The following is a 17,403-nucleotide window of genomic DNA, read 5'->3' as shown; positions in this document are numbered from 1 at the left end:
AGTACACATTCCTTAAGGAAAATTTTCCCGACTTGGGTTATAACATAACATCTTGTCTTATATGTTTGTTACGCCTTTCAGATGAGTTTTTGCACCTTGATTGGTGAGGTGGAGAAGCCTGTGTTGGTCTAGGGCAAGCCCATGGCAAGGAAAACAGAGTAGGATGTTGAACTAGGCTACCGAGCCTTGGTAGGGCCTAAATCAAGAATAATACGACTGATATTGGGATAGGTGTTACGTCATTGCTACAACTATGCATAAAAAATACATAGAAAGCATTACGAAACGATACTTGTATTATATTAAACCATACGTTTGCATTATATCAATCCTGTTAAACAATCGTACGTTTAATAAATAAGTCAACACATATTGGGTTGGGTTCTTTAGAGGAATTAAATCATGATATCTTCAGGGGTAAGACCTAAAGCAGCAATGACTTTAGCACAAGAAGGAAGAGGTTCTTTCTTCAAAAAAGATAGAGAGTTGACGAATCGTACTGGAGAAGGAATGCCACTGTTGTTCGTGATAAGAACACGACCATGGTCACGTCCTGGAATCTTTTCATTGCAGTCAGTTCTTGGGCTCTCTTTCACTTCCACTTCACATACTTCTTCCTCATGTTCACCGTTTACTGCGATTGAGTAGGTACCTTTCTCATTTGTTTCACCATTGGCAGAAAATGTTATGTGCCCGCCTTCTCGATCTCTACATACTAGTGCCACCTTAGCACCTACAAAAATATCAAACCCAAGTACTCCATATATTAAATTCCACCATGAAATGTCGCCTCGAGGCGAGCCATGGAGGCCAGACAGCCCCATCTTATACACTATTTTTATTAAAATGGTAGACAACATTATCAAAAGATAATAAATCAATATTTCAAAATTTGTACGGTTATCCATATAAAAATGATTAATTACTACCTTTGATAGGTTCGGAAACTTCAGTTTCGAATCCAGCCCGACATGTATCACAGTATATCTTGCCCTCGACGTGAAAATCATCGCAACGAGCGACTGACGAAAAACAAAGAGCAATGGCTAAGATGACAAGAGTCTGAGAAAACTTTGCCATTTGGGAGAAGGCTTTTCAAAGACAATGTCGGAGAATTATCAGAGAAAGCTACTCAATATTGAATGAGAAATACTCAATGGCTTATATAGGGCAAAAAGAAAAAGAATAGATTGTTTTTAAACCATTTATTTTTCTTTTTTACTATTTTTGGATCTTTTTTGTTTATTTTTGAAAGAGTCAACCCCAAAGAGGTATATATTTAGGCAAACAATTAATAACCAACCAACAATCTCTCCTCTATGGTTGTTATTAACTTCTGCTTTTCTTTTTCTTGCTATTTGGTCCAAAAACTTTATGTATTTCTACTTATGTCCTTTAACAGGAGTAGTTTTCGAGATTTCCTTGTGAGGGGACTCAAATAAAATGATTAGTTCAACTAAATTTCCTTTACAATTTGGACTTGCTTGTCCAACTACTACATTTGCAAACTACAAAAGAATGTCACTTTCTTTGGCTTATTCAATTCATAAAATTGCAAAAGTAACAATCCACTATTAACATTTACTCTATAAATGAATAGCAATAAGTGAGATTCTAAAAAAATGTCACTTTCTTTCACTTAATCTTTCATTTGTAAAAGTAAAACTTCTTTCACCTCATGCACAATCAATTTTGCGCCTTATGCGCAATCAATTTTGCCGCGTTGACGGATAACACAAGGTAAAGGGCGACCTATTAGCCGTTGTCACTGTTGTTCTCGCACTAACAACTTCTGGTGGAAGGGGCATGGCTTATGCCAGCTCTAGAGGCGAGGGTGATTCCATTTGTTTCTTGTCAACAAGTCTTAAAAAAGAAAGACTTTACCAGAGATAAGTCTTCTTTTCTGTGACTAGAATACGCGTCAGAGCTATGTATCTGTCACGGTCGAGCATTTTTTAGTGTTTATACCGCGGTGCCATATTGCCATGCTCATGCTCATGTCGTCAACATCATGCATGAATATGGGTTCTTCCGTGACGCTAGACAACAATACATGCACGTCAAATGTATACTTTAAAACACCGTACACATATGACATACCAATTAAACGTGCTTGACCATAATGCATGCGTAACTACGACATGTTTTCCAGCTCGGTAACTCATTAGAGCGATGGGCCTGACAGCATCGGGAGGGTGCCAAAGAGACCTAGTATATAATAAACACAACATTTATCCCAGTCCCAATGTTGCACCAGCCTCTATTTCCATTTCTAAATTACACAATATTTCTTTTAACCAGAAAAGCCTCTCACATTTAATGGTGTTTCAAATTGATTAGTATATTGGAAATATATGTAGTTTTAAAGTCTTAAAACTAATTATTCGTTATAATTTTATAACATTTGCATATTCTAAAAAGAATCATTACTTCAATATCTCGCCGTCTTCTCCTATATAGACAGAGCCATTGATATTTTTTCTTCTTCATACCATGCTAGTGTGTCTCAGAGATTTTAAAGGCTTTCGTTTATACGTGTAAATTACTTCAATATCTTGCTATCTTCTCCTATATATACAGATCCATTGATATTTTTTCTTCTTCACACCATGCTAGACTGCTAGTGTGTCTCGGAGATTTTAAAGGCTTTCGTTTATACGTGTAAATTCTCCAAAGGAGAACCAATTACACCTATATTTAGCTATATTCATATGTATATACACACGGATTAGTGGATATACATATGTATACACATATACATCCTTATAATTTGAGGATTTTTTGAGAAATTGAGATTTTCTCTATAGAATTTACGAATTCAACTGTTGATTTTACAACACAAAGCTACGCCTCCGTTGGGTGAAACTCAACAAATTTATATACCCTTAAGCATGCACGTGGTTGGTCGGTCGACAGGTTAACTGGGTAGGCTTTTAGGGCAGGTAATGGGTAGTGCGCACGTGGGACGACAAGAAGATAAATGGTTTCTATATGGGCGGGTAGTCGAGTGAGTAAACAAGCGTGCCCTCACAGGTTCAAGCTCGAGTCAAATTAGACAAGTGGGTGAGTGTTTTTACCTGAACCCGCTCCTATTCTCCTTCTGACTTCAGACATCTACAAACTCATCATAGGTCGCCCTTTCGAGATTTTTGCCCAACTTTGAAAAATATGATTTGACATGACAAATTTGTTTTTTTTGTTGGAAAAGTAAAATGTATTATTTTTTTGGGTTATTTTGCGCAAGGGTCATACATAAGTACCGGGTTTTGCGAAAGGGGCATGACCTTTTATTTTTTTTGCAAAAGGGTCGTGGACTAGTGTTGACCAGTTAAGTTCTAACACCGTTAATCTAATTCTATTACTTAAAAAATATATTGTTACATTTAAGAAATTTATGCGATTTTGACACTAAATTCGCAAAGGTGAAAAATAAGACATCCACCTTGAAAAACATTATTTTTCTAGATTTTCTAGCATTACACATTTAAATAATGAATTTCATAATCTAATACATGATGAATGAATGATATAATCAAAATATATTTATGTAAAATATAAAAAAGGAAGCAAAATTTCAACTCCGGCATAAACAAGAGAGAAAAAAAAAATCTAAACTTTATTCTGTCTACTCAATTTAAAGAGTTAGAAAGTAAAAGGAATTTAAGAAGTGTGATGAGGATTCTTAAAAGAAAAAAAAAAGACCAAAAAACTGACAAAAAAAACCTAAGCTCTTCTCTTGTCGGCACAATCTCTTTGTAAAACTCAAGCGACAATACCTCTTTCAATTTTCGATGAAAATCGAAGGTGGAAGAAAGAAAAAAATAGAAGAAGATGAATAATGTTAACTATTCATGTAATGTGATGTTAAATTTAACATTTATTTAACGGTCAATGTTAGTCCACGACCCCTCCGTAAAATAACAAATAGTCATGTCCCTTTCGCAAAACCCAGTACTTATCTACGCCCCTTTTGCAAAATAACCCTATTTTTTTTGGAATTTGACTTCGATGTACGATAGCCATTACAATAGCGTTGATAGATCAAAGACGTGACAAGCACGGTAACTACCAGATTAAATAAGAACATGCCTAAAATCAAACTAAACTATGGCCTGAAGCTCAACTAACAATTGCCTAAAACCTATCTACATTATTTATGTCCTAATAACTCCAAATTCAATAATCCAGAGATTCTATAACTTAATTGAACCCGGGACGTCCACAGATGTTTGGAGATATAATAATATCTCACATTTTTGATAGATTAGTAACTCAAAAATACTTTTTATTAAAACTTGATCATCAAATCATATCATTATCATATCTCATAGTAATTGGTTTTTGTATCTAACACTGATTTAGGACAGGACTTTTCTTTAGGAAAAGTCCAAGGTTTTTTACTCCTTACCCGACCCTTCGATCTCTCCCTATTTTCTGTCATCATTCCCGCCAACTTCTTTAATCACATTTGGGGGGCATCGAAACCCTAATTTTCTTCTAACACCACTCTCCCCCGATCTCACTCTCAATTTCACACAAGGTAAGTAAAGATCAGTAATTAAAAATTTGATCGGACATTACCATTAATTTCGTTTTTTTTTTTTTACCTTCTGTTATGTCTTGTTTTTCGGGGTTTTAAGAATAAGTCAAAAAAATTGCTGATTTTTAGGGTTTTAGTATCTCATTTCATTCTCTATTGTTTTATTGATTTCATTACTGGATCTGCTTGTTTTTTCTTCTTTGTTTGATTTCAGAGGATAAAAGTAGGAAGAGAGGTTCGAATTTATGTCCCAAAATCAATCTCGGGTTGATAAGAACGAGTCTCACTATAGAAAACCAGGCGGGAGATCTGGGAGTTTCAATAATCAGAGGAATTTCTCAGGTGGTGGTGGTGGAGGTGGTGGGAAGGGCGGAGGTGGTTCCGTCCCTCCTCAATCCTCTACTTTGAACAATTCGTCTTCATCTTTGCAGGCTAATAGAAGGTACCCATTTGATTTTTTTACAATTCCCCCTTTAGTTTATCAAGTTGTTATCGTTTACTGAATTTGGGATTTTGATTGAGTGACATTTTGTTTTTCTGTTCTCAGCTTTAAAAAGTCTGGTAATGGACAAACAGGACAATCTAGGGCAAGCACTGGCAATTCGAACTCTGAGGCCAATGTTTCCTCTGCACGAAACTCACAGAATGGCGTCCATGTTCAACCTATGTCGCATGGTAAATCTTTTGTTCGTTCCATTCTATCATGTTGGTTTGTTTTTTGCCAGATTTTGGAGATCTTTTGAACTTCTTAAAAAAGCTGTTTTTTTTTGTAGTTTTACTATTAGGTAGTTAATGGCAATATTCATCATTGTTACTTGTTTTTAACTTTTCTTTCCGAAATTTGGTTTTATGGTAGGAGCATCAAATGCACCAGCAGCAGCAAAGCCAACAAATCCACCTGCTTCGAGAAGTAATCATTCAGTTTCAAAGACTCCAGCTCCTCAAACAAATGCTGCAGTTTCAGATTCAATAGCGCCTGCCACACCTTCAAAAGGTACACCTCATTTATGATAGGAATTCTAGTAAGTCTTGTTTCACCATACACTATCAATAAGTCTATTTGGGCTGAGCCACCGGCCGATCAGGGGTGATTGGCTGCTAATACGGACAATCTTCCTAAATATTTCTCAACACTTTTTCTTAAGCTATTAATCCGCCATTACTTGTTTAGTTGTATAGGTTCTTCTAGGCGACTGCAAAAAGTCATTACTAAGTATAGATCACTCTGAAGCTTTAGGAGATTCTCTGCTGTAAAATTGTTCTTATGGTATAACTGTATGAAGTATTTTGATCTTTTGATATTCATTAAAGTTATTGTTGCTCTATGACAAGGTGTGTGAGAGATAGAACTTGGAGCAGTTAAGACATTCCTTTTCTAGTCCTAGTTATTAGGTCCTTTACTTTTACCAACATACTTTTTACTTTTGGATCAGCTGTTGTTGCATCGTGACTCATGTGCACGTGGATCTGTGTAATTATCACATAGAGAGATGGTTAAAGCACTGTCTTTGAAATAATTAGTGTTTAGAGAAAGGACTGCTTTAAGTACATCTATTAGCGTTGTTCTTGATCTTATCAGATGAATGCTTTCTTACAATCGGTTTTTCTAGGTGAGACTTCTAATGCATTCGCATTTCAGTTTGGGAGCATAAGTCCTGGTTTCGTCAATGGGATGCAGGTAAACTTTGTTTCAAGTACAAGTTGCTGCATTTTTTCGTTTCAATATATGTTTAAACTTTAAGGCACTGTGTTCTCCTTTCTGTAGATACCTGCTCGGACTAGTTCAGCCCCACCAAATTTGGATGAACAGAAACGAGACCAGGTTTGTTTTTGTTTTCGTCTGACTTATCTTGTGTACCCAGTGCTGCCCAGTATTGTTTGATTATAGTTATTAGTTTTGAAACCTGAGTGTTATTTCTGAGTAATTAGTCGTGGACGTAACCTAGTGAGCTTTTGTGTTTATTAGATAAGTTAAAACAGTTCAACCCAGTTTAGTCATCTATAATTTATCATCATTACAACATCTCTCCAAATATCAAATTCTCGAACGAGAACGTTTACATAAAATGTCACATATGTTGAAGGCGTATTTGACAAGTTTTTGAACACAATGATATAAATGTTTCACCTCTTTTGTTGTCCGTATAATTGTATTTAACGTTAAGATGATATCATGATCAATGATGTCAAAATCGTACGATTTCCGATTCAGATCGTACAATCTGAATCGGATCGTACCCATTTCGATTTGAATCGCACTGTAGATCGCAATCTACACCGAATCGGGCGATTTTTATGCGAAATCGTTTTTTGAATCATGAATCGTGGGATTCAGGTTGAATCCCACGATTCAGATAAATGAAGAAAACACAGAGGGTTTCTAGGGTTCTTCAAAAGTTTTATGAACTTGTCCAAGAATAGATGAAGAGGGTATCTAGGCTTCTTCTCTGTCGTCTTCTTTCGAGATTTTTAGTGAGAGAGAGAGAGAGAGAGAGAGAGAGAGAAATTTCTGGTTTAATCTCTCTCTCTCTCTCTAGAAATTTTACTAAACATGTTCAATGGACAGCTAGCGGGTCAGAGAAAGAAAGCTCTCTCTCTCTAAAACTTTCTTTAAAGTCTGCTAAAGTCTTATCAATACAGCTCACATTTTTTTCTTGGAATTTGGGAAGAATAAATTAGCATTTAAAATGACCTTCCTGTATGAAACTATTATGTTTAAGCCCAAAGTAAATGTAAGAGAATGTTATATTGGGTGGAAATAGTTGTATTCTAACTCATAAACCTTAATTAATTAAATATATTTTTAATATAAAATGAATAACTAACCTAATATATCATTTGAAATAAATTTCATAATATATTATGCATAAGAAATATAAACACCTGATAAAATTTAAATCTTACGATTTACGATACGATTTGGCGATTCGATTTATTAAAGTAAAAATCGATTTACGATACGATTTGCGATTTGACAACATTGATCATGATAATATTTCATGCAGGCACGCCATGCTCCTTCTGTTGTCGTACCTGCTTTGCCCATTCCATCTGCTCCAAAGCAGCAGCTATCTGGAAACAACCTTGGTAAAGTTAACCAACCTAACGCCGAAAAGTCCCCTATGCCTACTCAAACGAAAAAAGATGTTCAGTCCAAGGATCCAGCTACACCTGCGTCCAGTGCAGTTCAGAAGCCTTCTGTTTACCCTGGTAGTGGAATGCCTATGTCATTTCAGCAAGTGCCTGTACAATTTGGTACCCCTAACACTCAGGTTCAGTCTCAGGGTATCACGGTCACCTCGATGCCAATGCCAATGCCTTTGCCAATCGGAAATTCAAACATGCCGCAGCAGGTGTTTGTTCCGGGTCACCAAACTCATCCTTTACAGCCCCCGCAGATCATGATGCATGGGCACAGCTTAGGATTTCCACCTCAAATTGGCCACCAGTTGGCTCCCCAGATAGGCAGCCTCCCAATGGGGATGGCATCTCCTTTCCGACAACAGGCTGGAAATTATGGCAGTGCACGAAAAGCAATGGTTAAAATAACTCATCCCGACACTCATGAAGAGTTAAAGCTTGATAATAAGACAGATTTGCATATGGATGCAGGTTCATCTACCACGATGTTGAATGCTACTATGACCCCCCAATCTCTGCCTGCTCCATCTTTTACCCCAGCTCAAAACATCAATTACTATTCTCCCGTTCCATCCAGTACTTATAACCCTAATGGCTTCTTTCAGTCTCAAACAACCCTCCCGACAACAACTACCCAGATAACGGTAGGTTCTCCACCACAGAGATATAACTATTCAGTTAGCCAGGGACCACCAACCGTATCTTTGATGAACCCATCTGCGCGTGGACCCAAGTTAGGTTCTCCTTCAGTTACAATTAGCTCACCTCTTGTTAACAAAGGCGAATCACCTGACACGTTGAGGCCACCAAAGGAAGCTGGTAAATGTTATCCTCAAAGAGACAATGTTATTGCTTCAGAGAGCTCTGTCCAACCGTTGAAATCTGTGGTTGAACAAGTAAGTTATACTCCATCGGCCATGGATGCCAATCCGTCAGCGTCTACTTGTATTCCATTGCAGAAATTTACACTCAGTACCTTATCGACTCATGTTGTGCAGGAGTCTGCTCCAGTTTTAACCAACGAAGAAGGTACAAGAAGGGAAAATATCAGTATGCCAAACTCTATTACAGATCCACAGAAGAAGCTAGCTGAGAAAGATCTGGAGAATGCTCAATTGCATCGCCAGGTATGAAATGCGCTGATTATATTTAATACTGTGACTTCTTTTTAGGACATGTTAGCTTTCATTCTATGTTTTTTTTTGTTAATCACTTCTAAAAATGGGCTTTACTGCAGGAATTTTCCTCTGTGGGTAGTGCTAAGCCGTTTCCATCTTTAGTATCTAGTGAAGTTGCTAAACACGCGGAGAATGTTCTTGATCCTGCTGAGGAGGTTGAGTCATCTACAGGTATTTCAAGACTGCCTTTTACCACCTCTGGCAGTGTATCAGAGTCCACTCGTATGCCAAACTCTGAAAATCTTTCTGTGGTTGATGCTTCCGTATCAGGGAACAATGGAGTTCGAATTGGGAAGTTGTCCACTTCTAAACCATCGAACAATTGTAGCTTTGAATTGGAGAGAAATGCTTCTGTGAAACATGAGGATCATACTCTGCAGGAAGTTGAACTTAAACAGGAAATTCCACTACCTGTTGAAGAAGAGCAAGACAAATCATCTGAATTGCTTACAGGATCTGCTAATACATTCCCTTGTGAAGGCAATGGAAAGAATGACGAACTGAACGTGGAAGAGGCTGGTGCTGGCAGTGAGGCTGGTAAAGTGGAAAGTAAACAAGCTATGGCTTCTAGCTCCCAAGTTGACAGGACGATAAATACCGCTGCAGATTCTGATACCGTAGCTTTGGAGTCAAGTGGCAAAAGCTCAGAGAGTAGTATTTCTGATTTACCTTCCACTTCAGTTTCGAGCTCCAAGGATAAGCCTGACTTAACTAAGACTAAAAGCACCACATCGAAACTGAAGAAGAAAAGAAAAGACATCCTGAAGGCAGCAGATGCTGCTGGATCAACGGCTGATCTATATATGGCGTACAAGGGTCCGGAGGAAAAGCACGAAATTTCGATATCTTCTCAATCTGTGGGCAGCTCTAACGACGATGGTTTAAAGCATCCGCCTGCCGACAATGCTGAGAAAGATTCACAGAATAAAGGTGAGCCAGATGATTGGGAAGACGTTGCCGACATTTCTACACCAAAGTTGAAAATGTCAGATGGTGGAAAGTTACATAATGATAGAAATGGTAGTGGGAATACAAGCAGAATGTACACAAGTGATTTTCTCCTGACATTTTCAGAGCACTGTACTGATCTCCCTGATAATTTTGTTATTGGACCTGATATAGCAGATGCTCTGATGAGTATTAAAATTGCTATTTCTCACCTTGATCGAGAATCATATCCGAATTCTGGAAGAAATCTTGATAGGTCGTCAAGTGTAGGGCCTCGGCATGACAGACGTGGAAGTGGTGCATATGAAGATAATAAGTGGAGCAAATCACCTGGTCCTTTTGCAGGAAGAGATCCACGTATGGAAATTGGCCACGGGGGAGGTGCTGTTGTTGGCCTCCGGCATGGGCAAGGAGGAAATCATGGGGTTTTAAGGAACCCACGTGGGCATCCATCTGGACAGTTTGTTGGAGGTATTCTTTCTGGACCAATGCAGTCAATAGGGCCCCAGGGAGGAATGCAGAGAAATAACTCTGATGCTGATCGTTGGCAGCGTGCTACTGGAATTCAAAGGGGTCTGATTCCTTCTCCTCAGACCCCTCTCCAGATAATGCACAAAGCTGAAAGGAAGTATGAAGTTGGTAAAGTATCTGATAAGGAACAGGCTAAGCAAAGGCAGTTGAAATCGATCCTCAACAAGTTAACTCCACAGAACTTTGAGAAACTTTTTGAGCAAGTAAAAGAAGTTAACATTGATAATACAGTTACACTCACTGGTGTAATCTCACAGATTTTTGACAAAGCTCTAATGGAGCCAACTTTCTGTGAAATGTATGCAAATTTCTGTTTCCATCTTTCTAGCGAGCTGCCTGATTTTACGGAAGACAATGAGAAAATCACCTTCAAGAGGTTGCTTTTGAACAAGTGCCAGGAGGAATTTGAAAGAGGGGAAAGAGAGCAAGCGGAAGCAGATAGAGTTGAAGAGGAGGGTGAGATTAAAAGGTCTGAAGAGGAAAGAGAAGAGAAGAGGATCCGAGCTAGGAGACAAATGCTGGGTAATATTAGATTGATCGGAGAGTTGTACAAGAAGAAAATGTTGACTGAGAGAATTATGCATGAATGCATTACTAAGTTACTCGGTGAATACCAGAATCCAGATGAGGAAAATCTTGAAGCTTTATGCAAGCTGATGAGCACGATAGGTGAAATGATAGATCACGCCAAAGCCAAAGATTATATAGATGCATATTTTGACTGGATGTTTAAGTTGTCGAACAACATGAAATTATCTTCTAGGGTGAGATTCATGTTGAAGGATGCGATTGATCTGAGAAAGAATAATTGGCGACAAAGAAGAAAAGTTGAAGGGCCAAAAAAAATTGAGGATGTTCACAGAGATGCAGCCCAAGAACGACAAGCCCAAACAAGTAGGCTGGCCCGTGGTCCAAGCTTCGGTAGCTCAACAAGAAGAGGTCAAGCTTTGGACTTTGGTGCACGAGGATCGAGTATGTTGTCTTCTCCAAGTTCGCAGATGAGCGGTCTCCAAAGATTTCCATCTCAAGTTCGTGGATATGGTGGCCAAGATGCTCGGTTGGAGGAGAGACATCATTACGAGAGTAGGTCTTTCGCAGTTCCCCTGTCAGAAAGGTCTAATACAAATGACTCTATTACGCTTGGTCCTCAAGGTGGTCTTGCGCGGGGGATGTCTAGGGGACCACCCCTTATATCTAATCCTCCCTTGACTGATATGTCTGTTAATGCCAGAGACTCTAGAAGAACGGCTGGTGGTCCGAATGGTTACAGTTCTATGTCAGACCGGACTCCACATGAGCCAAGAGAGGAACTTGCCACGCGAAGCATTTCAGGCAAGTTTACAGGGGCGTCTGCTTATGAACAGTCAAACTCACATGAGCCTCCAACATTTTTTCGTAATCGAGACTCGAGAATCGTCGATCGTGCTCCTGATAGATCTTCGGTACCTCAAATGCGGGAGCAGGGTTCTTCTACTGGTGCGCCGAGTGTTGCTTCTCAGAAAGTGTGGTCTGAAGAACGAATGCATGCCGAGTCGATATCTACAATTAGGGAGTTCTACAGGTAGTTGAATCTCTTTGCTCTGCATTTTACTGCATACTTCTAAGAGCTTCTGAGCATTATCTCATGACAAATGATGTCAAATTTCCCAGCCTTACGTTTATATAATTGTAAATTATTTTCTATTTTCTTGTTAGGGAACTCTTTGTTATTTGCAACAAAAGCTTATCTCCCCATTCTCTTCCCATTTCTGCCTCAGCTTTCGTATGATTGTGTGTTTTTTCCAATTACCTGGTGTAGGTGCTAACCTAATCGCATTATTGTGTTTCAGTGCCAAAGATGAGGGAGAAGTTGCTTTACGTGTAAAAGAAATGAACGCACCTGGGTTTTGTTCGTCGATGATATCTATATGGATAATTGATTCTTTTGAAAGGAAAGACATGGAGAGGGATCTCTTAGCGAAGCTTCTTATCAGCCTCTTTAAATCACATAATAGATTGTTAACTGAAGAGCAGTTCCTTAAAGGGTAAAATTCATCAACTAAGATCATCAACTACTATATACTTCGATTATCTTATATCGTATCTGTTTGGATGATCTTCAATCTCTTAATTTTGTCTGTTTCTTTTTTCTCCTCTCAACAGTTTCGAGTCTGTTTTCTCTACTTTAGAGGATGCCGTAAATGACGCGCCAAAAGCGGGTGAGTTCCTTGGCCGAGTTCTTGCCAAACTTATAGCAGAGAAGATAATATCTCTTAGAGAGACAGGAAGGCTGATAAAAGAGGGAGGGGAGGAGCCATGGTGTCTTGTTCAGACAGGGCTAGCAGCTGAAGTTCTCGGAACTGTCCTTGAAACCATTAAAACGGAGAAAGGGGAGTCCGTCCTGAATGAAATTCGAAGAGCATCCAATCTGCAGTTGGAGCAGTTCCGAGGCCCAGCCAATAAATCAAAGAAGCTAGAAACATTTATTTGAAAGAAGACTTATCTGAGCCAGAGTAAGAAGAGGTTTTTTAGAGGTAAAAAAAAGAATTAGTTTCAGGCACTCTTTTAGCTTTACCATTGATTCTTGTCATTATCATTAATATCGTTATTCGTTCAATGCTTGATTTCAACTCCATTGAGTTGAATTAAGCATCAGGGTTCTTAGCGAGCATTCTCGCAACAAATAACTTCTTGTTCAAACTACTTCTAGTTTAGCATTTCTCTTATCAAACAAGCATCGCTTAATTAACAGTTATGTTTTGTTTTCTTCTCTCAATTAATGTTGGAAACTTTGTTCTGTTTAACAGAATCAAGAAGTTTGTCATTTTATTTTTAGGTATTATTTCTACTGTGAATTGATTCTCTGAAGATCTTACGGATCCAAATTAAAGTTAGTTTTGTTCCGAAGTGTTATATTTATTTTGAAAAAACTGAAAGGGAGTTAATATTTCTAAAACAACCCTATCGATATCAAACTGGCCTAACGTTCGTCTGACATATATATATATATATATATATATATATATATATATATATATGTATGTATAGATAGGTTCCAGTTGTTTTGTTTTGGTGGATGCTCTTTCTCTCAATAGTCGTTGAGTAGTTCATCTTTAACAACAGTGTTTCATTTCTTTCAAAATTTCAACTAGTTCGCTTCATTATAACAAGTATGATAGCTCAAACGAACTTGTGTGTCGTGGTACTGATTGGCTTCATTGTGGGAGAAAGATTGTTATAAAAGATTCAATTTCTTGAACTACACTAATCTTGTGCTGTTTAAAGTTGATACTACTACCAAAGAAAGCTATTTTGATATCTTATTACAGTTTTCATCATCACAATATAGTCCACACCTGCAATAGAAACAGTGATGCTAGGCTGAGGTTTAACCTCTTGCTCCAGCCCTTCACATTTCTATCCAAGAAAAGAACTAAGACATCACTCTCTCTCCCTCTCTAAAACAACCATGCAGATGGTGATTGTACTTCCATCTCACTCATACTCCTATTCTACTCGTAATCCTGTACATATTACAAAGTGTAAACAAAATCAGAGGAAACCAGGTTGCTCCTCATTCGGCTCTTTCTCTTTCTGCTTCTTCTCAAGCCCGGCATCTACCGTGTATGGCCTTTTCTCCGATAGAAAGAAAAAATAAAAGAAAGTTAGAATAGCATTACTAAAGGCATCATCAAGCGGATAGAAGCAACCGAAATTCCATCATTGCTTCAAATCATCTTCTTCATTGCCTGCTTTCTCACTGAACAAGTCGTTTAACAGGAGCTGGGCCAGATTGCAGCTTGCTTAAGCTGGTGCTTAAATCTGTTGCTTCTAATTATCTCACCAAGGGAAGTATGTCTTCTGTTTTACGATTGGGGTGATGCATTCGGTTTTGAACAGCCTTAACCGCAGCAACTCTTGCTGCGTTAGCGGCTTTATTAGCTGCAGCTACAGCCCTGTTGACTCTCTCATCCACTCTCCCTACCTCATATGCTTTTTCTCCAGCTCTTCGTGCTTCCTGATTATCATCAAATCACTGCCACAGTTTAGAACAACCCTAATTTCCAATCTACCTTACTAGACACTGTTTTCTTATGTTATAGACATCAATACAGGCATCAGTATTCGACACTGTCACAACTCGCAAGGATTGATATACGGCGAGTATTAAAACATAACGTACGGGTCAGAAAGTTACCTGAACTGCGTTCAATACTTTAGAATGGTTAACAGCTACAGGAGAACCAGGTTGGATGTTTTGTGTGCTTGGGACATCAAGGACACCATTTTGCCAGTGACCAGATTGTGTTTCCCCATTCCTGAAACTGTACATTCCAAGTCCTTGCCGTCTACCCTCATGCCAGGCGCCTTCGTATCGATGCCCATTTGCAAACCGGTACACCCCAAATCCATGCATCTTGTCTGCAAAATATTCTCCAGCATAGATGTCCCCATTTCTGCATAAGATAAGCAAAGAACCGATAAAATGTAAAATAGCAGTCAGACAAATACTGCTTGGTCCGAAACTTTGGCATATTATCTGGTTTGGAAAACCAAAAACAAAATATCATTTTGTTATTCCATCTTGCCTTCTATTCCTTAAAAAATGATGAAGTGCCTCTCTAAGTCGGTCAAGAAGTTGTATGAAGATATAAAACCTTACAATTTTTCTACCTTGATCAGAGAGAAACCGGGAAAACATTCACATTAACTCTTCCAGCGACTCACTTACCAAAATGGTAACAAAGCTCAATTAAATAGATGACCAGAGGGAAAATGGCAGAAGGAAGAGAATAGATGATAAAAAGCTAAAAGTATATTGTATGTCATCTACTTATATATAATTCGAACCAGCACCATGACGAAAACTTCCATTCATTCCATGCATTGTCAAACTAAACTCCACATACAAAACTAAAACCCAACGGGGAATCTTAAAGTCGAAGAACAACGAACTACAATAACTTCGATCCTCGAATTACGAAAAATTAAAAGCTCAAGATTCAACCATCTAATAGCCAATAGAGCCTTACAATGCAAATTCAAACTCTTCCCCATAACTAATATAGGTGACAGAGAGTGACATGTACCAATAGTTCACAAACCCAAAATTCTACCACAAGCTCAACACAACATAATAAATCCGTAATCGAATACACATATTGCAGAATGGATAATTCAGACATAGAACTTCAAAGAGAAAATATCACATAAAAGATGATCAATACTTCTAAATGGTAATCTAAATCTCTAGAGAGGACTATTGTCAATCAATATCTATTATTAAAGTAAAAGATTACCTAAAATGGTAGTGACCAAGTCCATGTTTAACTCCCCACTTAAATTCCCCAACATATCTACTCCCATCTTCACAAGTATGAACTCCTGATCCATGACTCTGCCCACTGGACCATTCTCCGGCATAAACGTCGCCGGTGTAAAACTTATAAACACCAAAACCATGCCTTAACCCTTGCCTATATTGTCCGCGATATCGACTCCCTCTAGCCCAAGTTTCTACACCATATCCATCATACTTCTCATCAACCCAATCCCCTTCATATCTCCCACTCATGTAATAATGATAAACCCCACTTCCTGTACATTTCCCTTTATGAAATTCACCCTCATAAACATCACCATTGGTATAAACTTGAACCCCAGATCCAGAATTGACCCTTTTTTCCAATTTTGATTTTGACCCAATTGACCAAAGTACAGGAGGAGATGATGTAGAAGAAGATAATGGAAGTTTTAAAGGGAATGACCGAGAAAGAAGGAGACGAATTGAGGGGAGACGAGGGAGGGCAAGGTTTAGAGAGAGAAGGAGAGCAAAAGAGAATGCAAGAGCTGAGAGAAAGTCAAGAAGGAAAGAAGAGTGAGGGTTTGATAAAAAGAAGTAGAAGGAAGGTAGAGAGAGAAGAAGGACAAGACTAAGGCGATGGATGTGGCTAATTTGGCGAAGGAGACGAAAAGCAGCAGCCTTTGTGGCTGAGGAGATTAGAAAAGGAGAAGGGCTAGAAGAAGAAGAAGGTGAATTGGTTGATGAAATTGGGAGGAGTGGAGGAAAGGGTTGATGTTGATTATGGTGTTGGTAGAGGGAAGATAAAGTGGGTGAGTGAGAAAGAGTTGCAGAAGATTGGTGGTGGTGGTGGTGGTGGTGATTCATTATGGGTGTTTTGTGAGGAGTGGAGAGAAGAAGTTTAGATGGGTTTGTGGTGGAATTTTCATTCTGGGTATTTCTTATTGTTGGTGATGATGGTGGGAGTGATGATGATGATGATGATGGTGATGGTGAAATTGTGGATTGAAAAACCAGTGCTTTATTTTCCGATCTGAACTTGTGATTTTTTTTGCTGATGCATTTACCATTTATTTACATTATAAGAGATCTCATCCTCTGTTTTATTTGCTTCTTCTTCTTTCTCTCTCTCTCTCTATCTGTCGTGTGTTTTTTCGGTTGAAATCTGACTTTGATTTGTACAGAGAGAGAAGGGAGGAGGAAAAGAACTCAAATCAGGAATAAGGAATTGGAGTGTCGGGAATAACCCTGATTTTTCTTGGGGCGCTTCGGGGAAAGCAAAATTGTTTTCGGAGTGTGAAGACTTGGTCAAAAATTTGTCAATTTTGTTTGACAATTTTATTTTGTCAGTTGTTAGAAGGAAATAAAAAAAACCCTCCTCCTCACCTCACTCTCTCATTTTTCGGCGGGCGATCTGGTCGGAGAAGAGAGAGAGGTGAGGTAGAGAGAGAGAGTGAGATGAGGTGGAGGATTTTTTATTTTTATTTTGAAACATATTCCCCATAAAGTATGTTTCTCCGGAAAATTTTCAAAATTTTGCACATTCTCCTTAAAATTTCACACCCTGGAAATTATTTAGCTTTCCTCAAAGCGCTGACCTTTTTCTTTTAATAACACAGATGATGCCACTCAAATTCTTGGTTTCCCGGCATATTCAATACGAGCCCTCTAGTTGCCAAGAACTGGAAGCCCAATTAGTAAGTGTATCTATTCGGCAGAGGTTTCAGATTCGTTCTCATGAAGTACAAATCCAAAAATGAACTTTGGTATAAATAAAGTAGTTT

The 17,403-nt window shown here is 38.5% G+C and overlaps 3 protein-coding genes across 3 annotated transcripts; 1 reads left to right on the top strand and 2 right to left on the bottom strand.

Annotated features, from left to right (window-relative positions):
• Nucleotides 1–297: 297 nt before the first annotated feature.
• Nucleotides 298–1,151, bottom strand: LOC147569772 (olee1-like protein). Its single transcript, XM_086656287.1, has 2 exons — nucleotides 930–1,151; nucleotides 298–733 (listed from the first exon to the last, which is right to left on the bottom strand). Exons 1-2 carry the CDS (start codon nucleotides 1,078–1,080, stop codon nucleotides 396–398), a joined length of 489 nt encoding a protein of 162 aa, XP_086512413.1. The 5' UTR covers nucleotides 1,081–1,151; the 3' UTR covers nucleotides 298–395.
• A 2,978-nt stretch (nucleotides 1,152–4,129) lies between these two features.
• LOC147569771 (eukaryotic translation initiation factor 4G-like) lies at nucleotides 4,130–13,137 on the top strand. Its single transcript, XM_086656283.1, has 12 exons — nucleotides 4,130–4,540; nucleotides 4,755–4,982; nucleotides 5,088–5,215; nucleotides 5,397–5,534; nucleotides 6,151–6,218; nucleotides 6,306–6,362; nucleotides 7,546–8,577; nucleotides 8,680–8,808; nucleotides 8,919–9,030; nucleotides 9,130–11,899; nucleotides 12,168–12,362; nucleotides 12,481–13,137. The coding sequence occupies exons 2-12, from the start codon at nucleotides 4,786–4,788 to the stop codon at nucleotides 12,806–12,808; spliced, it is 5,154 nt and encodes a 1,717-aa protein (XP_086512409.1). The 5' UTR covers nucleotides 4,130–4,540; nucleotides 4,755–4,785; the 3' UTR covers nucleotides 12,809–13,137.
• Nucleotides 13,138–13,609: 472 nt separating this feature from the next.
• LOC147569770 (uncharacterized) lies at nucleotides 13,610–16,992 on the bottom strand. Its single transcript, XM_086656285.1, has 3 exons — nucleotides 15,618–16,992; nucleotides 14,516–14,774; nucleotides 13,610–14,335 (listed from the first exon to the last, which is right to left on the bottom strand). The coding sequence occupies exons 1-3, from the start codon at nucleotides 16,484–16,486 to the stop codon at nucleotides 14,153–14,155; spliced, it is 1,311 nt and encodes a 436-aa protein (XP_086512411.1). The 5' UTR covers nucleotides 16,487–16,992; the 3' UTR covers nucleotides 13,610–14,152.
• Between the last annotated feature and the right edge of the window lie 411 nt (nucleotides 16,993–17,403).

The sequence above is a fragment of the Eschscholzia californica genome, unplaced genomic scaffold, assembly GCF_041429995.1.
Source record: "Eschscholzia californica isolate CP2 unplaced genomic scaffold, dmEscCali1.0.p SCAF_1, whole genome shotgun sequence".
In the NCBI taxonomy this organism is placed as follows: domain Eukaryota; kingdom Viridiplantae; phylum Streptophyta; class Magnoliopsida; order Ranunculales; family Papaveraceae; genus Eschscholzia; species Eschscholzia californica.
The sequence above is the reverse complement of the archived record's forward strand: the minus strand, read 5'-3'. Positions and strand labels throughout refer to the sequence as shown.

Coding starts and splice junctions, on each gene's coding strand:
- LOC147569770 (XM_086656285.1), bottom strand. CDS start 16,486: ATGAATCACCACCACCACCACCACCACCAATCTTCTGCAACTCTTTCT. Junction 14,775..15,617: donor CTTGGTCACTACCATTTTAG/GTAATCTTTTAC, acceptor TATCTTATGCAG/AAATGGGGACATCTATGCTG. Junction 14,336..14,515: donor AAGTATTGAACGCAGTTCAG/GTAACTTTCTGA, acceptor GATGATAATCAG/GAAGCACGAAGAGCTGGAGA.
- LOC147569771 (XM_086656283.1), top strand. CDS start 4,786: ATGTCCCAAAATCAATCTCGGGTTGATAAGAACGAGTCTCACTATAGA. Junction 5,535..6,150: donor GCCTGCCACACCTTCAAAAG/GTACACCTCATT, acceptor CGGTTTTTCTAG/GTGAGACTTCTAATGCATTC. Junction 12,363..12,480: donor GAAGAGCAGTTCCTTAAAGG/GTAAAATTCATC, acceptor TCCTCTCAACAG/TTTCGAGTCTGTTTTCTCTA.
- LOC147569772 (XM_086656287.1), bottom strand. CDS start 1,080: ATGGCAAAGTTTTCTCAGACTCTTGTCATCTTAGCCATTGCTCTTTGT. Junction 734..929: donor AGTTTCCGAACCTATCAAAG/GTAGTAATTAAT, acceptor ATATTTTTGTAG/GTGCTAAGGTGGCACTAGTA.